At 42.8% G+C, this 23129-nt stretch overlaps 1 protein-coding gene across 4 annotated transcripts in view; it reads left to right on the forward strand.

Annotated features, from left to right (window-relative positions):
- The window catches only part of LOC119966108 (DNA topoisomerase 2-beta-like), a 221267-nt gene that overhangs the window by 34451 nt on the left and 163687 nt on the right, over window positions 1–23129 (forward strand). For 2 of the 4 annotated variants that reach the window (XM_038797331.1, XM_038797333.1), the window contains 6 exons: window positions 2185–2235; window positions 8361–8549; window positions 18464–18554; window positions 19134–19197; window positions 22654–22799; window positions 22914–23011. In XM_038797331.1, coding sequence (XP_038653259.1) covers window positions 8454–8549; window positions 18464–18554; window positions 19134–19197; window positions 22654–22799; window positions 22914–23011 — 495 coding nt within the window. In that variant the 5' untranslated portion in view covers window positions 2185–2235; window positions 8361–8453. The remainder of the gene's footprint in view (window positions 1–2184; window positions 2236–8360; window positions 8550–18463; window positions 18555–19133; window positions 19198–22653; window positions 22800–22913; window positions 23012–23129) is intronic. The other 2 variants (XM_038797332.1, XM_038797330.1) reach the window with 1 other exon arrangement.

Genomic DNA, 23129 nt, shown 5'->3' on the forward strand with positions numbered 1-23129 from the left:
CTGAGAAAGGGAGAGAGAGAGAGCGAGGCTGAGAAAGGGAGAGAGAGAGAGCGAGGCTGAGAAAGGGAGAGAGAGGGAGAGCGAGGCTGAAAAGGGAGAGAGAGAGAGGGAGAGCGAGGCTGAGAAAGGGAGAGAGATAGACACTGACACAGATGGTCTTTGAGTGAGATGGGCAGTCTCTGAGGGACTGAGAGAGACACAACCAAATAGACAGACTGTAAAAAGATTCTGAGGGGGTGTGAGAGATGACAAGAGAGAGAGTTGAGTTGGATATTAAGTAAGAGGGACAGACCCCAAGCGAGTGGGAGAGAGAGAGGCCCAGACAGTTGCTGAGGGTATGAGAAAGAGAGTGGAAGAGTGCGAGGGAAAGACTGACGGCCTGATTGGGTGAGAGAAAGGGACAGGACCTGAGGAACAGAGAAAGGGAGTGGGAGAGAGAGAGACAACCTCTTAGATGATGAGAAAGAGAGGGAGACAAACATCCTTTGTGGGACTGAGAAAGAGGGAGACAGTCTGACAATTCCTGTGGGTGGGAGCCTCTTGAGGGGGTGAGAGCGATGGACTTCTAGATGTAAGCGAGAGCAAGGCAGACAGTCAAACTCGATGAGGTGTGAGTGACGGGGAAAGAGAGAGGGAGAGGAAGAAAGACAGAGAATTGATTGTCTCCTAGGGGGGTCTATGTGCGTGAGGGAGAGAGACTTGCAAAGAGTTGGGAGAAGGAGAGTGACTTTGAGGGGGCGAGAAAAAGATTTTGAGGGGATGAGAAAGATGGAAAATATATAGACCGTATCCCTTAAATGCACTCTCGAAAATGGGGTTGGGAATCAGAGAATTGGGACTTGCCTTACTTTCAAAGGGCTCCTGAGTCAACAAATCAGTGAAAATCCATACCAGAGTGAGGGAGGGCTCCAAGTGGGTGGGAAAGAATGGAGGAGAGAGGGAGAGTGACTCCAAAGAGAAGTGGGAAGCGAGAGACTTTGTGGGGGTGTGAGAGAGAGAGAATTAGATAGACAAACTCTGGGAGGATGAGAGACAAACTTTGAGAAGGTTAGTTGGAGAGATGGACAGATCCAAGCAAGTCTGATTAATGCTATGTGCTGTTAGATACAGTGCCAAGTTGAAATCTGAACCATTATCATGGCTGGCATCTCTAGATAGAAGATATTTAACTATTGTGGAGTATTTTATGTTAAATTTCCTGTCTTGTGCATAATCTCTGTGATTAATTGTTGTTTTCTTTGACTCAGTTTTGTTACATGGTTTGGACTGGATTATTCTTGCAGAAAGTGCTAAATGATTTCAGCTGTTGGACAGTTCAGAAGGATATTCTGCTGTTCAGTACTCTCTTTGATCACAGACTTGACATACATGAAACTTGTTACAAGTTTTAACAGGTCTTCTCCAACCTCTGGGCATTAAGTTAACATTGGAAAAATCTGTTAAAGTTACTCATATATTTAGGGGTTGGAGATGGGATTGGAGTTCCAAGAAGAGGAAGTCTTTCGCAGTTCTGAATGTCAGCAGTTTGTTTGGACCATGTTTATATCAGCATATCACTATTAACATGCACGTTGAGACCATTTGCTTTTCCAAATGTTGTCATATTTCTGCTCTTTTATAGCAAAACATAGAATAATTTGGAAATAAATTGGTTGGAGTTGGGAGCTGCAAAACAGAGGCACTACAGCACCATCTCTAGCGGAAGGATGTAATTACAGTATGACAAGTTTATGTCAGTTTCCATTATAAATTCCTGTATCAATGTGATAATGAAAATAAATTGACGAGGTGTATGCTGATGTAAGGGTAAGTAATATATATTCCTATTGAGGTTAAAGGGTGATTTGATTGAAATTTCTGGATTTTAAAAGTAACCGAAGGGGTAGATATATTTTCCACTATTGGTGTAGTGTAGGACAAGGGGCATAACCTTAAAATTAAAACTGGGCAGGCCATTTGGGAGTCAAATTAGGACACACTTCACACAGAGTGGTGGAACAATGGAACTTTTCTGCAAAAAACAGCAAAATCTAGTTCAATTTTTAAATCTGAAGATTGATAGATTTTACTAGTCAAGGATTTTAAAGGAAATGGAGCTAGGATACTGATCTGCCGTGATGTCATTGAATGATGGTAGAGGCTCAAGAGGGTGAATGTTCTAATCCTGTTGCTATGTTCCTACAGGTAAACCATAACATTAGAACATAAGAAAAAGATGCAGGAGTAGGTCTTAAGGTACTTTGAGCCTGTTCCGGTATTCAATATGTTTACAACTACTTCCACTGTTAATTTGTCAACCTTATTGTGAATGTTCCATGCATTCGGATGCAGTACTTTTAGTTTTTTCTTGTTAACATTTTAAAACATCTTATTTTGTAAAATGGCCCTGTTTACTATTAGTCCTTGTTTCCTCTGCCTTCAACTTTTGATTTCTACTTTTCTGTCTTTGTTTCCCTCTCTTGTGACTCCCCGCTCGGGTTCTCATCCCCCTGCACTCTAGTTTAAACCTTTTCAACAGTACTAGCAGCCATATTGGTCCGGTCCTGCTGGGGTGCAGCCCATCCAGCTTTTACGTGCTCCAACTTCCCCAGAATTGGTCCCAATGACTCATGAATCTAAAGTCCTCCCTCTTGCATCAATCTCCAATAACACATTCATCCAGTCTATTCTCCTATTCCTGATCTTGCACGTGGAACTGTGAGTAATCCTGAGATTACTACCTTTGTTGTTCTGCTTTTAATTTATTTTCTAACTCTCTATATTCTGCTTTGAGCACCTCATCCCTCGGTACTGACATAGAGCACAACGTCTGACTGTTGACCCTCCCCTTTCAGAGTATCCTGCAGCCGTTCTGTGACATCTGTTAAGAACCCCGCTGATGTTACCTGCAGTGTCTCAAAGACGCGAAGGATAACTTGAAACACTGGTTCTTAGTGCTGTATTTTTGTTTGGAACAATGTGAAGAAACAATGTACAACCCAGTGAGAAACCAGTCCAGTTGATGTGTAAACAATTAATGAAGAATATTTATTAAAATAAACGAAAAGAAAAAACATACAACAAAAGACTAATATATACACTATGACATTTGAGTATGTGGGTAACTAAACACACTGTGTTATCTGAAATTACCTCTTGTTCCCAAAATATACCTACTTTCCCTGAACTCACTGAGACACGCCCTTTCCCAAGCAACATCCAACTTTAATAACTCTATAGGTCACATCCAGTTAATAGTTACCACACCATACCGCTTCAGGTGACCAAGTATAGGAAAACGTCTCTTCCTGCTTCAGCGAAGGCACAAAGCTGCATCTTTTAGAGGGGAATATCTGCAAACTGCCATGGCTCTAAATGTTAGATGAAACAAGCCTCCGTGACTCTGATCGGAAATGGAACTCACCTGTCTGACTGTTGGATGGACAACTAGCTGCCTAATGAGGGTGCTAGCAGTTCAATCTCTTTCATATTTCCCTTTGTGGGTGGATTTTACAGTCTATCTCTCAAATTCCTTGCCTTTAGAAGTTTTCATTTGTATAGCCCAACTTATCTCTGGTAAACAATGTTTTTGATATGGCCAATCGCACCTCAATGTCTCTAGACTCTTGCTAATCTGATTATTCCTCTAGATGTCTACTACTCTTGTTACTTGTCACTGGTTCACTGTTAATCTCATTAACTTCCCACATTCATAACACATCCTTGATTCTGGCACTGTGGAGGAAGCGTACCATCATGGTGTCACGTCTGCAGTGGCAGAAACATCTATCTGTTCCCCTTACGATAGAATCCCCTGTCACGATCAATCTTCCATCCTCCCACCATCTGCAGCTGAGCTACTCGTGATGCCACGGTCTTGACTCTTGCTGCATTCCCCAGAGAAATCTCCTCTCCCAGCAGTATCCAAAAATGGAAAATCTGTTAGACGGCGATAGACCCAGGTGGTGCCTGCACTACTTGCCTAGGGTTTTTACTCTTCTCTTGCTGCCTGTGCACTCTTGTGGTGTACCTGCTATCCATGAAGATGTCAGCCATGCGAATGCTCCACAGTGACTCCAGCTGCTGCTCCGAAACAAGGATTTTGAGTAGCTGCAGCTGGATACGCTTCCTGCACCTGTGGTCACCCTGGACACTGGTCGTGTTCCTGACTTCCTGCATCGCCCAGGGGGAGCATTCCACATGATCGAACTGTTCTGCCATGACCTACCCTTAAATTACACCAATTACTTAAAAAAAAAAAAAAAAAAATTTTTTTAATGGGATGTGGCCTCGCTGGCAAGGCCTGCATTTATCACCTGCCCCTAATTGTCCTTGAGGGCGCATTTAAGATTGTGGATCTGGAGTCATATGGAGACCAATTAAGGTAAGGATGGCAGATTTCCTTCCCTAATGGACGTAGTGGGGGCAAGGAATGCACTGCCTGTGGAAGTAGTTGAGTCGGAAATATCAGGGACCTTCAAGCAGCTATTGAATAGGTACATGGATTACGGTAGAATGATGGGGTGTAGATTAATTTGTTCTTAATCTAGGACAAAAGTTTGGCACAACATCGTGGGCCGAAGGGCCTGTACTGTGCTGTATTTTTCTATGTTCTATTAGTGAACCTGATGGGTTTTTACGATAATCCTTAGACTTTTAATTCCAAATTTCTATTGAATTCAAATTTCACTATCTGGCATCTGAACCCAAGCGCCCAGAATATTGCCCTGGCCTCTGAATTATAAGTCCAGTGACAATACCACAACGCCACTGCCTCCCTTGGATTTTACTTTCTCGGACTTTACTTTCTCAGACTTTACTTCCTCTAGTTTGCAGAATATTAAATATACTAGGGACATTGCCTTACTTCTTAGACTGTAAACATTATTTAGCCTAAGCTAAAGACCATTTTTTACTTTAAACACTACAGTAGAAATACTTACATGGTCCTACTTACCAAGGGCGCCACTCCTCTCGTGCTTGCTCCTGGTCCCAGCCGATGAACCTCTGCTTCCCTTGTAACATAACTCTTGGATGTTTTCAAAAATCACTTTCTCGTACACCTTTTATTTGTTTAATCCTTCTGCTCCTCAAGGTTCTGTTAACCGCCTTTCTCGGGGTTCCTCTCTTGCCTTCCACATGCTGCTGGCAACCTGTCTCGGGGTCCTCCTCTTGCTCTCTCCTTCAGGTGTTTCTGGCTGCTTGTCCCAGGTTCCTCCACTGATGCTCTCCTCTAGGTTTTGCTGATTGCCTGGCTCGGTGTCCTCCTCTTGCCAGATCTTAAGATTGAAGTTGAATAAAATTCTGCTGCAGCTGAATACCTGCAGTGCCTCATGGATGTCCAGTTTTGAACTGTTTTGGATTTATCCCATTTAGCACAGTGGTATTCCTCAGTGTAAAGATAGAAATTGGTCTCTACAATGACTGAGCAGCGGTCACTTCCACCAAAACTGTCAGAGTGATTGAGACAGATAGGCTGATGAGGATGAAGTCAAGTAGGTTTTTCCCTTGTTGATGCATTCACTGCCTGTCTGTGACCTTCAACATTTAGTGAGCTTGGGCAATAATGCTACCAAATCATTCCTTATCAGTTGAGGGAAGGGGGTATTCAGTGGATTTACTTGCCCATGTTTGGCTTAATGCCATGAGACGTCTTGGGGTCCGAGTCAACGATGAAGACTTCCAGGAGCCACATCTTCCTGACTGTACACCACTGTGTCATCACCTTTGATGGGGCTGTCCTGATGCACCCAAGGATGGTAATGGAGGGGGCCTGGGGCATTGGCTGTATGATATAATTAAGTGAGCATGACTTTCAGGCTGTTACTTGACCTTTCTCTGGGACAACTCTCCCAATTTAAGTGTCGTACAGTCTTACAGCGCAGAAAAGCCATCGAGTCTGCACCGAAAATAACTACCCCTAATCTTGCACTAATCCCATTTACCAACACTTGTCCCATACCCTTGAATGCGATGGTGTTTCAAGTGCTTTTTATAGGTTGTGAAGGTTTTTCCAGATGTTACTGTGGAAGACTTTGCAGGGCTTTAGATGTGTCTTTGTCATGTCTGCTGCCGAGATCAATGCTGAGTGGCCTGTCTAATTTTAATCATCTTTGGCTTTTTTGTAGCAATTTGATATGACTGGCTTGCTGGGCCATTTCAGAAGGCAGTTAAAGAGTTAACCACATTGTTGTGGATCAGATAGGCTCGACAGGGTAAGGATCGCAGGTTTCATTCCCTAATGGTCATTAGTGAACCACATTTTTTATGACTAGTACTTTCATGGTTAACATGAGCATTTTATTCCAGATTTGTTTATATGAACTAAATTGAAATTTCATGGCTGCTATAATGGATTTTTGAACTCCTATCTGTAGATCGTTAGTCCAGACCTCTGGATTAGTAGTCCAGTAACATAACCCCTATGCTACCATGTACACATTGTATGCCATTTAAGACCATAAGTCTATAAAGATATAGGAGCAGAATTAGGCTGTTTGGCCCATCAAGTCTGTCTTTTGATCATGGCGGATATAGGGCAGCATGATGCCACTGCTGCCTCACAGCGCCAGAGTCTCGGGTTCAATTCCGACCTCGGGTGGCTGTCTGTGTGGAGTTCTTCCTGTGTCTGTGTGGGCTTCCTCAGGGTGCTCTGGTTTTCTCCCACAGTCCAAAGATGTGCAGGTTAGGTGGATTGGCCATGCTAAATTGTCCATAGTGGGTTTACAGGGATAGGGTGGGGGGATTGGGCCTAGGTGGGGTGCTCTTTCTGAGGACCGGTGCAGACTCGATGGGCCAAATGGCCTCCTTTTGCACTGTAGGGATTCTATGATATGTTCCTCATCCCCATTCTCCTGCCTTCTCCCCATAACCCCTGACCCCCTTATTAATCAAGAACACCAGATTTGTGCTTGAGGTGCTGTTACCTACAGGGCTATGGTCTTAAGAGCTGGAAGGTGGAATTAGACAGAATAGTTATTTCTTCGATTATAAGAACAAGGAGTAGAGTAGGCAATTTAGCCTCTCGAGCCTATTTCACTGTTCAGTACAATCATGGCTGATCTCTGCATGGCCTCAACCACACCGTCCTGACTTTTCTATGTAAACCTTCAATCCATTATTAATTAAAAATGTGTAACTCCTCCTTAAATTTACTCACTGTCCCAGCATCCACCGCAATTAATGTAGTAATCAAATTAGTGTGACTATTGCTATTGTATTTACAGCAGCGTTTTAACATACTGGAAAGGAAAATTTATTTGTATTCTCCCTTTTAGCACAACTAATTTTAGTTAAGTTTGTTTTATTCTTGGTGAGTCGGTATGCATCCTTTTGCATCTCTTAATGATTCGTTCAGTAGACGGGCAATTAATAGCATTTACGGTGCAGAAGGAGGCTATTCGGCCCATCGAGTCTGCACCGGCCCCTGGAAAGAGCACCCCACCCAAGGTCCACACCCCCACAGCCCAGTAACCCCACCAAACACTAAGGGCAATTTTGGACACTTAAGGGCAATTTAGCATGGCCAGTCCACCTAACCTGCACATCTTTGGACTGTGGGAGGAAACAGAGCACCCAGAGGAAACCCACGCACACATGGGGAGAATGTGCACACTCCACACAGACAGTGACCCAAGCCGGGAATCGAACCTGGGACCCTGGAGCTCTGAGGCAATTGTGCTAACCACAATGCTACCGTGCTGCCCTATTGTAAGTATACTGCTCACCAATCCCCTGAAAGAGCATGGTCGAATAAAATCCTGAAAATGGGTGGCAAGGGAAATAAAATTATTTTAATTGTTCTTGGTAATATTTCAATATCGCATTGGGTTTGAGTGAAGTTAAAAATAAGCCTGAAATATCATTGCTGCTAATGACCATTCACAATCCATGATACAGGTAGGGAAAGCTTAGCAGGAATTCCTACAAACTTCACTCCTCGGAACACTTATCTTTGGATTTGGATTTGATTTATTGTCACATGTACCGAGGTACAGTGAAAAGTATTGTTTTGCGTACAGTCCAGACAGATCGTTCCATAGATGAAAAAACTTAGGACACACACAAATACGCAATGTAAATACATAGGCACAGGCTTGTATCAATAGTGTTTTGAAATTTTAGGATTTTCTTTTGTTTATATGTCACAATATCTTAGAAATTGAACATGTAAGAAGTTGTGCACAATTCCAGTTATTTCTATGTAACTGAAGTCAGGACCTCCGTAATGTACTGATCAGGTGTATCTTTGATTAATTATTTGAAGCATATGCTAACTTTCATCTTGGAACATTTTATATATTTATCAGTACCTTACTACAATCAAATAATGGTGCTCTTAATGTTTTGCAGCAAATGTCAGCAATCCTTTTGTTTTGCAGACATTGTTCAGCAATCAGAAAAACCTTGCAAACAAAGAAGAAATAAATGCTAAAAGTGACACTTCAAAAAAGACGTCAGAAGCTTCCAAGAAGATGTCTGTGGAAAGAGTTTATCAGAAGAAAACTCAGCTGGAACATATCCTCCTCCGCCCTGACTCGTACATTGGCTCTGTGGAACCTGTAACCCAGGTGAGATATGTTTTTACATATTTTTCTGTGGCATTTATTGCTTGTTGATTTGAAGTAAGTGAAATGCATTCATTTAATTATTTTAGTGAAGACTCAAATGCCAGTTTTTAGTACCAACAGTTTGGGTTTAAACATTAGCTTTCAAAATATTTTTCTCCTGTAATGGTGGTCATGTGGTTTGGGATCTTGGTGATATTGATCATCCTAATTTAATTTCACAACCTAGTTGTACCTAGATTAAACAGCAGCACTTGATGGCTAAGGCAGGTCTAACAAGTACTTACTTAGAGGTCTGTTACATACTTTAAACAAAATAGACAGTTTCTTTACAAAGCACTTTACGTTAAAATACCAAATCAATTTAAGACATAATAGGGCCTTTAACTGAAGCATAATGGCCAGGGGTTCCAAGGATTCCAAAATCTGATCCACTCATCTAGGACTGATTTCACAACACTTAGCACAGGTATAGGGCCATGTGGTGTATTTCGCTTGTCAAGAAAGGGTCCAGCTACAAAGTCTCACATGGTATGACATTAATGAATACACTTTGATACCTTGATAATTGCACATACTAAAACTAATTAAACATGGGCTTTTCTACCATTTGATATCAGCACAAAAGGAACGGTATATTTTATTGTGTTATTCTACCCATCTCAAATTATCAATAACTCCTATCCCTACATAAAGTAAGGAATGACAAATCCCATAGTTATATTTTTTAATGTTTTTCATTTTTCTGGTGGACATAGTTTGAAAATTTCATGTCACCAGCATTATACCTGGCTAAAATCTTACTCTGTGTAATGTTATGGAAGCTTTAAAGACCAGGGGTTGGATTCTCCATTTCTGAGACTGTGTCCCCACACCATTGTGAAAACTGTGGTCTTTTACACCAGAAAAACTGGCGTCAAAAGGCCACAGGTTCACAGCCTTGCAGAAGGCTAGCAGGCAGCTGTCCTGGAGCTCGACTGCTGATACATACCCGCACTTCCAGGTCAGAGGCCGCGCATGCGCACGGCGGAGGTGGCCTCCAGCGGCTGCGCTGTCCTCCATGGCAGACTCATCGCGGAAATAGTGCCCCCGATTGGTTGCTCGCCTGACCCGGTCCGCCTGCACAATAAAAGCCCAGTCCTGAATGAGCCCCCCCCCCCCGCCCTCTGATGGGCCCGCCCCTGACTGTGGCGGACGTGGACTGAATCTGCTGCGGGTATAGCAGACGGCGGGACCACATTAGAAATTCGGCCGGTTGGGGGCGGAAGATAGTGGGCGGCCTCTGGAAATGGCCTCAGGTGGTGGATACGGGGTGTGGCGTACTCCCCAAGTACACCACTCTTCGGGGGAGGGGGGTGGAGAATATTAGCAGGCTGGAAGATTGGGAAATTTTAAATATCAACAAAGGGTTACTAAAAAAAGTACTAAAAAGTGTAAAGTTAAATTATGAAGGAAAACTGGCGCAGAAGCTGATACCACTGCCAGGGGGTATTGGTAGGTTGGCACTGCCAGAGCACCAGGGGGAGGTGCTAGGTTGGCACAGCTAGGGGCAGCAGTCGGGCAGAGCACCTGATGTTTCTAGGAAGGACTTCAGAATAGAAGAATCCTCATCAGAAAGAAATGCACAGAGACAGAGCACCTGATCTTTCAAGGAAGTATTTCAGAACATAGAAACAACCTCTTTTAAAAAAAATTGCGGTGAGAATCAACACCAGTTCAAATGAGGAAGCACTTCACTTCAGAGTTAATGGACCGTGAAGAGCTATGAAAACAAACAAAGCTAAATTCTCCTTTGAAATAGCCTGGACCTGTCAATTAAAAGGCTTGTAAAAGGTTATGGACCATAAAATTAAATGTAAACAATGCAGTTCAAAGCTTTTAGGCGTTCCAGCAAACACAGGCTTGACAAAGTTAAAGGGGGATGAAGTTGAATGTGGAAAAATCACTTCAAACGTTTCCAACACATCAAAGGGAAAGTTTGTACCGTCATCTGACATATCGTTGTATTGACCTGCTGGGGAGAGACATCAAAGGTCTTACCATGAGGTGTCAATAAAATTTTGTTATCTCTTGGACACATAATTTAATTAAGCATTGTTTTTTTCTCCAAAGAGGACACCCAGTCTGGAATCCACAATTCTGCGTGGTAGCCTGGAACCATTTTGAGAACAATCTTCCAACTCTGTCCATGATTTTTTCAAAAGTGAACTTCAGAATAGTTTTTCTAAAAATTTGTAATAGTAATCTTATTAGTGTCACAAATAGGCTTACATTAACACTGCAATAAAATTACTCTGAAAATTCCCTAGTCGCCACACTTCGGTGCCTGTTTGGGTACACTGAGGGAGAATTCAGAATTTCCAATTCATCGAACAGCACGTCTTTCGGGATTTGTGGGAGGAAACAGGAGCACCCGGAGGAAACCCGCACAGACACTGGGAGAACGTGCAGACTCCGCACGGTCAGTGACCTAAGCCGGGAATCAAACCCGGGTCCCTGGTGCTATGAAGCAACAGTGCTAACCACAATTGCCCAATGACAAATGTGCGCTGGAACAGTAGCAACATGAAAACGTCACCCACATTATTGACATCTCATCCCTTCAGACTAGTCAAAGTAACAGTCTGACATGGTTTAAGGTACTGCATAGGGCTCATATGACTGGGACAAGGATGAGCCATTTTTTTTGGGACCGAGGACAGGTGTATTAGGTGCTCAGGGAGCCCAGCAAACCATGTCCACATGTTCTGGGCATGCCCAGCGCTGGGGTAATTTTGGAAGGGTGTAGCAAGGACGGTATCGAGGGTGGTAGGATCCAGGGTCAATTCAGGCTGGGGACTCGCAATATTTGGGGTTGCAGTGGAGCCGGGAGTGCAGGTGTCGAAAGAAGCCGGTGTTCTGGCCTTTGCATCCCTAGTAGCCCGGCGGAGGATTCTTCTTCAGTGGAAGGATGCGAGGCCCCCAAGCGTGGAGGCCTGGGTCAACGATATGGCGGGGTTTATTAAATTGGAGAGGGTGAAATTTGCCCTAAGTGGGTCAGTGCAGGGGTTTTTCAGGAGATGGCAACCATTCCTAGATCTCCTGGCAGAACGGTAAAAACAAAAGGTCAGCAGCAGCAGCAACCCGAGGGGGGAGGGGGGGTTGTCTCTTTGTTTTTGTTTTGGGTTGAATATTTGTTTTTTGCCAATGACGGGCGTTCATTTATTGTTTCTCTTTTGTATTTATGGTGGGTGGGGGGGGGGGGGGGGTCTGTTTTTTTTGTTCTTAGAATTTTCTGTTGTTTTCTTTTTTGTGAAAATGTGAAAATTTGAATAAAAATTATTTAAAAAAAAACAGTCTGACATGGTCATACTCACAGGATCATGTCTTTCAGCTAATATACCAAACATCTCCAACATTATTCCTAAGTATGTCCTGTTCCACTGCCACCCGGTAGCGATGATAGCACAATGGTTTACAGTTGTGAGGAGTAACTCTGGGAGTCCTCACCGTTGACTTTGGACTCAATGAAGTCTTGTGGCATTAAGTTAAAGAATGGAAAAGAAACCATCTGCAGGTAGTCACCTACTGCACTCCTTCAGCTGATGAGGGATCAGTATTCCTTCATGTTGAACACCACTTAGAGCAGGGGTGGGCAAACTACGGCCCGATGCGGCCCGCCAAAGGTCTTTATGCGGCCCACCAAGATCAAATTATTAAAAAAAAATAAAAATTTATATATTTTTTAAAATTTTAAGGTTAATGGGGGGGGGGATGTTTGGTTACTGGTATAGGGTGGATACGTTGACTTGAGTAGGGTGATCTTTGCTCGGCACAACATGTGTTTCATGTGAAGTTTCTACTTTAAAATATTAATTAATAAAAATTAATTGCTTTTTTTCTTTAAACTGAGTTACTTTGTTTTTCAAATAAATGTGTTTCATGTAAAGTTTCTACTTTAAAATATTAATTAATAAAAATTAATTGCTTTTTTTTCTTTAAAAACCTTTTATTTTGGCTATTTTAAATATTAATTACTTTACTTAATATACTATGCGGCCCTTTAAAATTGTGAATTTCTGAATGTGGCCCTTGCTCGGAAAAGTTTGCCCACCCCTGACTTAGAGGCATTGAGGATTGCAAGGCACAAAATCTTCTCTGGGTGGTGAATTTCAATATCCATCATGAAGAGGCTCTGTAGCACTTGAGTACTAAGGAATGTCGGTGCTAGACTGGGCTAGCAGTAGGTGGTGAGAGAATCAACACAAAGCAAAAACCTGGTGAACCCATTCTTGCCAATCTGCCTGTTACATATGCATCAGTCCATGACATGTAAAGATCATGTTGACTGTTCCTTGTCCAGCATAAAATTGACACTGGTTCTAGGTACACCAAATTTGTAAGATGAGTGACATTTTGGTGAGAGTAACACTTGGAAGAATTTTTCCTGCTATGGAGAGAAGAGAGAAGTTAAACCATTTGATCAGAGCATCTCTTCTCGAGGGCAAAGTGGAGGCAGCACAAAGGTGAGTTGACCTAGGTGTAGTTAGATGATGGATGTCACCAAGTGGTTGTAAATGAGCTACAATGGGGCAGCACGGTTGCGCAGTGGTAATCAATGCTGTCCATGGCGCTGAGGACCTGGGTTTGATCCCAGTCCCGGGTCACCGTCTGTGTGTAGTTTGAACATTCTACCCTTGTCTGCGTGGGTTTCACCCCCACAACCCAAAGATGTGCAGAGTAGGTGGATTGGCCACGCTAAATTGCCCCTTAATTGGAAAAAAATAATTGGGTACTTTAAATTTATTTTTAAAAAAGTAAATGAGCTACATTGGATGTGTGACGGTGGCGCAAGACAGGCAAGTGTGACATACTATGACAGCAGATCTCTTGGTAGGAGGAGCTACAAGCAGCAGCTGGAGACAAGTGCAATACGAGAAATTGTCACAGATGATTTCCCTTCCCTTCTGTTTGTACAGGTGAGTTATGCAGCCATGAGAAACTTCCTCAATTTGGTGAACTTGTGACAATGGACTTTCAGAAATCTGTCATTTTGTATATTGCGTTCCGAACTTCAGGGCTGGTAAGGGGCTTAAAAAAAATCACAACTCTTGTGAGCCCGTGAGAGGGGGTACTGATTGCAGATTTGTGATTGGAGGAGTAGCATGCACAGGAGAGACGGAACTGCTTCTTTAATCATAGCATCTGATGCGCTCCCATGCTTGTTGCTTCAATCATGGGCTCCCTCCCCAATCATGGGCTCCCTCCCTCACACTTTGCTGCTGGTCCAGAAACAAAGTCTGTGATTGGAGTGAACCCGTGATTGGAGGAATTGAGCAGTTACTCTGGTTGGACCCACGGTTGCCATGCAGCAGACTTTCAGCTGTCCTTACCCATTGACCAGCCGTTGATGGCAGGGATTTTCTTGTCCTGCTCTTGGTCCCCTGACTGTTCAGGAACCTTGCTCCTGTTGTGCAGCTCCAGCACTGCCTGGTAACAGCTCTCCTGCTCGCTCTTGCAGTTGATGGTCAGAGCAAAATACTCGTCCTGGTGTAGAGGGCCATCAGGTACTTGTCCTTGGAGTTGGCCCTCTTGCTAATTGTGAATCAACTCTCTAGCAGGACCTAGCGCTTGGGAGCACCTTCTTTGAGCCTACGTTTCTTCTTGTTCTGGCAGTACCTGAACCAGGTTGGCCTAGCTCACTCAGAATGCACAGTACAAAGAACTGTCTGTGCATGCTCTTTGGGTTTCCTGAAGTAACCCGCCTTTGTCACTGCAAAAACACTTTCAGTGTAACATTCCAAAGACCTTCTTTCATCTATATTTCCTGTGCCCTTTCCATTGCATTTTGGTCAGTGATTTCCTTTATTGTGTAGATTTACTTCATAGAATCATTCTGGATGAAATTGCAGTCCTTAGTTGCAAATGCAGCACTGCCTTTTTGTTATTAAGCCCCTCCTATTTCTGTGGGTGTGTTTGTGCTTGTGTATACATGTTTGTTACGCAAGGTTGGTAACATCTATCTAGTGAAATCTTCATTTTACATTTTCATGGAGGTCTAGGATATAATTTTACTTGTCAACAAAATGTTTTTAGATCAGAGAAACGTGTTTGTTAAAATCTTTTCCAGTTAGTATTATTGTTCGTTGGAGATTTTGCCCTAGCAAACCAAAGTTTGCTATTTGAAGGCGCAGCTGCATTCCTAAAATTCTCTAAATTAATTGAGTACATGACTTTGGGGGTTTGATTTTAAGGAGTGGTTATTGCATGTAACAGGAACACTCTTTGTGTGATTGCATAGCATCTTCTCAGCAGATGTCTCTTTATCTCTCTCTTCCTCCTCCTTCCCCCTTTCCCAACTTTATAACTTCTAAAAGCAGATTCAACTTTTTCAGAGATTATGCTTGAGTACAACAATTAGTTTAGGAAATCTCTGCAAGCGTAAATACCTAACCTTCTAACGATTTTAAACTTCTCAAGACTAAGATAATTGGATCTTTTGTGATGTGTTAGTAACTGCTCATCTTATTGTACTTTTACAATTACGCCCATTTGAAGCGATATAGAAGCATTTGCATTTCACGACAGTTGATTAAAAGTGAATTAATTTTTCAGCTCCTTACCCTGCAGTGACTTTGCACTTTGTACTACAAGGTGTACACGATTGCTTGTTACAAAAAAATTCAGATCTTTTTGTCTTCAGCCACTAATTTTCAAATCTTCTGGTCTTCGGACCGTCTCATCCCTGGTTATCGCAGTATCCTTGTAATGTTTGGGAACAATGCCCTAGTTCCAGATTAAGCAGACAAAGCTAGTGCATTTCCTAACCATGTGAGCTCTTCCATACTTGAATCCTTCAATTGCTTTTGGAGACTTGCCCTGCCCACAGGCAGTTGCTTTGTGGTGCTATCATCATGTTAAATGGGGTAGATTTATAAATGATTTAGCAACTCGGGTCTGGGCATCCATGAGGTGCTGTGGCCAATCAGCAGCAGCAGAATTGTATTCTACCATAATTTGTAACCTTATGGACCACTGTGGATGAGAGGTGACTTAATTGAGGTGTATAAGATGATGAGAGGGATAGATAGAGTGGACGTTCAGCGACTTTTTCCTCAGTTGGATGTAGCTGTTACAAGATGGCATAGCTATAAGGTTCATGGTGGAAGATATAGGAGGGATGTCAGAGGTAGGTTCCTTACTCAGAGAGCGGTTGGGGCGTGGAACACACTCCCAGCTGTGGTAGTGGAGTCGGACACTTTAGGAACTTTCAAGCGGTTATTGGATAGGCATATGGAGTGCACTAGAATGATTGGGAGTAGGGTGATTTGATCTTAGTTTCAGACTAGTTCGGCGCAACATCGTGGGCCGAAGGGACTGTACTGTGCTGTACAGTTTATGTTCTATGTATGTTTTATTCAGGAATGCTGGTGAAATTAAAGTCTTTGGGAATCTGGTGAAACTCCCAACTGGCTGGAGCAATTTCTAGCACAAAGGAAGCTGGTTGTAGTATTGGGTAGTCATCTCTTTTCCAGGACATTGCTGAATGGCTTCCTCAAAAGGATATTCTGAGTCCAGCTATATTTAAGTGGTTCATCATGGCTTTCCTCCTTTATAATTTTGGAACTGGGCATTTTCACCGAGTGCAGAGTGTTCTTTTTCAGTCACGACTCTTTGGATAATGAAAAAATATGTGCCTGCATTCAAACGATATCCTGAATAGAGCGGATATGTGCTGCAAATATTACTTGCCGCTCAAGTACAAGTAATGACCATCTCCAACAAGCAATTACAATTGCTAAATCCCCCACCACCAATATCCTGGGGTTCACCACTGATCAGAAACTTAATTGGACCAGCCATATAAATTCTGAGACTTCAAGGCTGGATTTTCTGTGGTGAGTGATTCACTTCCTAACTTCCCAGAGCCTTCCCACCCTCTACAAGGTACAAGTCAGGATTGTGTCAGAATGGTATCCATTTGCCTGGATGTGTGCATGTCCAACAGTACTCGAAAAGCTTAACACCATCTGGGTAAAAGCATCCTGTTTATTTAACAGCCCATCTGACCTCCAAGATCACAGATGCAATGTGTACCTCCAAGATCACAGATGCAATGTGTATCATAGTAACTGACAAAGTATTCATCGACAGTACCTATAAATCCACAACCTCTGCTGTCAAAAGAACAAGGGCAGCAAATACATGGGAACATCATACTCTGCAAATTTCACACCATCCTGACTTGAAGGTTATTGCCGTTCTTTCAGCATCACTGGGCCAGAATGTTGGAAAGCCATAGCAAACAGCAATGTGGGTGGACCTACACCACATCGGCCCATTTGTAATGATGAACATCTGGCCCGCATACCCTCACCCCATTCATTGCTTGCCAACATCTAAGTGCATTAGCGATTCTTGGAGCTCAGCCAGGAATTCATAATGAGGCCATCTGACAACGGTATCAACAGGCAGTCTGAACAGATGGCCTCAACATGCAATGTTTATATATATATATATATATATATATATACACAGAGGAGAGGTGAAGCATCTCCACTACCCGCTGTTTCTTTGAAGATTTTTTCACTGTAGGTGTGCTTATTTACAAACGTTTAAGAGGTCTGAAGTGGATAAAAGCTTCTTGTGTTGATAATATCAAAGACCATTGTTGCACACCGAGACACAGAGAGAGATGATAGAGAGAACCCCATTTTTCATGTCTCGATTGACCAATGGTCGCATGTTATTTAAAAAAAAATTGTTGTAACTGACGAGAGCAGACAAATTACAGTTTTGTTTTGAAAGATAGATAAATATTATTGTTCATCACCTGAATATACAAAATTACACCCGCACCCAAACTCGCACAGATCCACACACACTCCAGAATTGTGATTATAAAAGTGGAATGGATTTAGGTCTTATAATTTCAAGAGTTCTCTGTTATGCTTGTTTTTCCCTGTGGTGAACATAAGAACTAGGAGCGGGAGTAGGCCATCTGGCCCCTCGACAACTTAGCTTACCGCCTGCATGTAACTTAAAGCTGGAGGTCTTTTCTGTCTGTGGTATATATTATTCTTCCACTATCCAAACAAATATGCTTTATTAAAACCCCTTATCAGAAACCTAGGTTCTGTCTATGTGATCAGAGTGTATTTCTTTCTATTGTCCTCATAAATCGTTTCCGGATGTTAGGCTATTGTCAGACGGTGGAGTCTGGGTATCACTCATCCACATTACCATCTTGATAAAATAGAACTTTTCAAACCCATTTTCTAGATTTCATATATAGAGTCGAAAGATTCTGCAACAGTATCGTGAAACCAGCCTTTTTAATTAGTTGAGAAGTGCAGCCATTAACCGCTTTAGTTGGAGGAAAGTGTCCACTTGGGGTTTATACTAAATAATGTATAATGCAGGAGCATGACACTGAGATTGACAGCTTATAAGAGGCTAAGAGGGCCAATGTATTTAAATGGGAACGTTAAATGCCTTTTTATTTTTGTTGTTGTTGACTCAGAACTAGGATTCTTCCATGGGTCTTGATTTCCCTGATAGGCCTTGAACCTGGTCTACTTATAAAATACTTAATTATAATTGCAGAGAGTTTGAAATGTCTGACCCGCAAAGGTGAGGGGCTGAGTACTTAATGCCAGCCGACTATCCATACCCTTATCCCATGCCATTGAAAGTTGCAGGAAATGGGGGCAAGAATCCTGGAACCTGGCCCCACTCTATGTCGGTCCCAAATCAATGAAAACCGGGCTGTTAACTCCAAGCCTGTTTAGTTTTGGGGAAGAGGAGCAGACTTGGGTATAATCTCTGAGCATTTAAGTTTGTGCATTGTTAATATAACGCAAGATTTTATCAATGGTCGACTAAAATTAGCAAATTATATTGTTAAAGAATTTAATGAAGTTGCATTTTCTTTCCAGTCAATGTGGGTATATGATGAAGATGTGGGCATGAACCTGAGGGATGTCACTTTTGTTCCAGGCTTGTACAAAATATTTGATGAGATTCTTGGTAAGTATTGATCTTTTTGCTTGTGTGTGTGGCATGTTGTGTTGTGTGTCTGTCCCTCTCCTCCAGTAATTTTACGATCTACTAGTGGATGATCAAAGTCAAACACTGAATTTTCCTCCTCTTACCATCTGATGTATTGGTTTTAGCCTGGTAGTCCAGTTAAGTTGCTGCAGCTCACAGATTCATCTCTGAAATAGTGGGCTGGTTTAGCACAGGGCTAAATTGCTGGCTTTGAAAGCAGACCAAGGCAGGCCAGCAGCACGGTTCAATTCCCGTATCAGCCTCCCCGAACAGGCGCCGGAATGTGGCGACTACAGGCTTTCACAGTAACTTCTTTGAAGCCTACTTGTGACAATAAGTGATTTTCATTTCATTTCATTTAATTCCATTTCCAATTGAAGATGTCCCTTTTGCTGGAGATTTGTCAAAATTCTTAGTAGCCATTGAAAAATGTGGTGGAGTATTCCTGTTCACTTCAGTGTAATTGGCATAAACATTTTGCGCTTCTACCTGTTAATTCTTGTTATAGCCATTGATGTGTTTTTTGAAATTATATACGATGATTTATTTTGTCTTTAGTTAATGCAGCTGATAACAAGCAGAGGGACAAGAATATGACATGTATCAAAATTTCGATTGATGTGTAAGTATTTGAATAGGTCTTACTTATTCCACAAGTATGTCTGTTATCAAGCACAGTTTACTGATGGGTCTATTTTTAACTGACTAGTAAGTTTTCTTATCAATGCAGTTTTGCTTATTCAAGATATATTCCAGAAAAGTAAGGGTTGCAATGGGAGATGCACATGCAATTGATTTCACAGGTTAATAATTGATCTTGATTTGAACATTCACAAATAGGTTTGGCCATAGATGTCTTGCTCACAAATGCCTGGTTGCTTTGAATGAGTGTGTTTGCAAGCTGTGCGCATAAATTTATTCTATGGCTAGCTTGAGCTGTTTAAATTTAGACCCATGACTGACGAACAGAGGGTTTTGATTACTGTGGCAATGGCAGTGAATGGAATAGACAAGTATGGAGATTAGAAGAGCAAGAGACCATTGCTGGATAGATTGCAGTGGAACAGATGATAGGACAGTGGACAAAAATAAGACTGAGGATGGAGGCCATCACACAGCTAAGGAAGAGGTCAGAAAGTGTAATGCACCAGCAGATGCATATTATCTTCTGTTCAAAGGCAGTCTCTCAGTATTGAAGATGACTTGCTTTCACTCCGATTCAGTGGATTCTGAGATGGCTGATAATTCCAATTCACAAGCTGATTTTGGACCACTTTTCTTGCTACCAGATTTGGAGAACCTTGTGAAGGCACTGCTGCTGGCACGTCTCCAATGTTTTGAGATACCTGCTGTAGGTTGTCCAAGTTGCTGAAGCAAATAGGAGCACGGAGGTGTCTTCCACCCTATTATTGACCTTTTGTTCTTTGTTAGGATCACTGTGGAGACCAATAACTTTTAAAAGATATTTGAATTTCTAGTGACCAACATAAAGGAGCTGCATGCCAGAACTTCCAAATTTTAATACATTTACTGCAGCAAACAAACTAAAAACAATATATCAGCTAAACATAGTTGGCAACTGGTATTCAAAACTGCAGGAGAGATGGCCTTTATTTAAAAAATATATATTTTTATTAAGGCATTTTGGAAATACATTAAACACAACCAAAATCAGATTAAGAGCAAACAGGAAACCTCATAACACCCAACTACCCCACCCTCCCTGCTATTCCTCTCCAGCCATCGTGCCTCCCCATTTTAACCCCTTTATTCTTCCCCCTTTCTGCTGACATCGTAACTGTCCTTGAAGAAGTCAATAAATGGCTTCCACCTCTGGGCAAACCCATCCACTGATCCTCTCAAGGCAAACTTAATCTTTTCCAGCCTAAGAAACTTTGCCAGGTTGCTCACACACACCCCTGGCGGCCCCGAGTCCCTCCACTCCCAACAAAATCCGCATCCGGACTACCAGGGAGGCAAAGGCCAAGACGTCGGCCTCTCTTGTCCCCTGGACTCCCGGGTCGTCTCACGAATATCGCCACTGGACTCGGGGCCACCTTCACCTTCAGCACCTCCGATATAACACCCGTGAACCCCTGCCAGAACCCATTCAGCTTTGGACATACCCAAAACATGACGTGAACGTGGTTCGCCGGCCTCCCCGTGCACCGTCCACACCTATCCTCCACCCCCTCCAATAACCTGCTTGCCGTGGCTACTGCCATATGTGCCCTATGCACTACCTTGAATTGAATAAGGCTAAGCCCAGCACACAAGGAAGATGCATTTACCCTCCCCAACTCCTCCTCCCACTTTCTTTTAACGTCTCCTATCGGGTCTCCCTCCCAGTCCATTAATTCCTTGTATATCTCGGATACCTTACCCTCACCCACTCCTGCTTCCGATACCACCTTGTCCTGTAGCCCCGGGGGCGGCAGGTCGGAAAAGGACGGCACCTGCTTCCTCACATAATCCAGCACCTGTAAGTACCGGAACCCATTCGCACTGGCAGCTCATACTCATCCACCAGCCTAGCTATCTCTGCCCGCAGTGTCTTATCCCTATGCACCCGTAACAATATAAACTCTCCTCTGACTACTGCCTTAAGCATCTCCCATAGTGTGGCGGCAGAAACCTCACTCATGTTATTCAGCTCCACATAGCCCCGAACACGGCCCTCACCCACTCACACACTTCCTCATCTGCTAACAACCCCACATCCAATCTCCACTGTGGGCGCTGCCCCCCTCCCCTCTCGGTCCACTTGTAAGTCAACCCAGTGAGATGTGTGGCCCGAGACCATAATCGTCGAATATCCCGACTCACCCACCCAAGCTAGCAGAGTCTTATCCACCACAAAGTAATCGATCTGCGAGTACACCCTGTGCACATGGGAGAAGTACAAAAATTCCTTCGCCCTTGGCCTCCCAATCCTCCACGGGCCTCCTCTCTCCCAACCTCCACCACCACCCATGCGCTCCATGAACCCCTTCAGCTCCTTCGCCACCGCCGACACCCTCCCCGACCTCGGATTCTGGTTCAGTGACCGAATTAAAGTCACCCCCCCCTCCCCCCATAATCAACCAGTGCTAGTCCAGGTCTGGGATCCTCCCCAACACCCGCCTCATAAATTCAACATTGTCCTAATTTGGGGCATAAATGTTCACCAAGACCACTGGCACCCCCTCCGATTTCCCGTTCTACCCGCTTATTTATCAGCACCGCCACCACCTGCGTCTTCATATTTAATCCTGAATGGAAGACTTGCTATATCCACCCTTTTCCTTCGTCTAATCTGATCCCCGATTTCCAAATGCGTTTCTTGCAAAAAGGTCACATCCGCCTTCAAGCTCCTCAGATGCACGAACACGTGTGACCGTTTGCCTGGCCCATTCAGCCCTCTCATGTTCCATGTGACCAGCCTGGTTGGGGCGGGGGGACCTCCCCGTTCCCTGCTGATCAACACCGTACACTCTTCTCCCACTTTCACTTGCTTAAAACCATTATAATTCTAATTTTTCGCAGTTCTGGTGAAAAGTCACTGACCTGAATATGGTTTCTGTCCTCTGCAGATGCTGCCCGACTTGCTGAGTATTTCTGAATTTTCTATTATAATTTTCTAAAAAATTCTGGGCTCCAGGGAAGTAGACTTTCCAAGAGCAGGCAGAGAGAGGCATGGTGGGCTGAATGACTTCCATCTGTGTTGCAACATTTTATGGATTTATTTATGTATGAGTAGTTCTGTTCCTTTTGAATGCCAAGAAGGACTAATGGTGTTGGTGGCAAAGACCCGTAATTTTTAGAAAAAATTTAATTTGATGCCTGTGAGTTACATAGAAAACTTTAATATGTTTTCATGTGTAGCTGAAGGATTAATAATACCCCTCTTTAAAACTTGGATCCTTGTGTTTGTTTCTACAAAAGACATTTTGAGTGTGTTTTTAACATATTAGTTTCCTGACTTAAATAAGAAAAAATGCAGTTTTCTTTGCAAAGTTTTTAAGTATGATTAATAAATCACTGTTATCCTTGACTTGGAAGAGATAAGCACGTTTATATGTCTGTTGTACTTTTTAAGGGATTCCAACATCATCAGTATTTGGAACAATGGGAAAGGCATTCCAGTAGTGGAGCACAAAGTAGAAAAAGTGTTTGTACCTGCTTTGATTTTTGGGCAGCTCTTAACTTCAAGTAACTATGATGATGATGAAAAGAAAGTCACAGGTAAGACAGAGTGCACCATTACATTTTAATTTTCAAAAATATTTTTTCAACCTTTGAGAGGTTTGACCCCTATAGTTTTGTTGAAGGAAAACTGATGTCTTTTGCATTTTGCAGGTGGAAGAAATGGCTATGGTGCTAAACTCTGCAATATATTTAGTACCAAGTTTACAGTTGAAACAGCCTGCAAGGAGTACAAAAACAGTTTTAAGCAGGTATGTCACAATTTATAGGCCACATCTAAAATAGAGATGGAACTAAGAATATGCTTTTCCCAATTTAGAAATTGCAAAGAAATTCATTCATTCACATACAAATTGTTCATTACCTGCT

This window comes from Scyliorhinus canicula, chromosome 5, assembly GCF_902713615.1.
Source record: "Scyliorhinus canicula chromosome 5, sScyCan1.1, whole genome shotgun sequence".
In the NCBI taxonomy this organism is placed as follows: domain Eukaryota; kingdom Metazoa; phylum Chordata; class Chondrichthyes; order Carcharhiniformes; family Scyliorhinidae; genus Scyliorhinus; species Scyliorhinus canicula.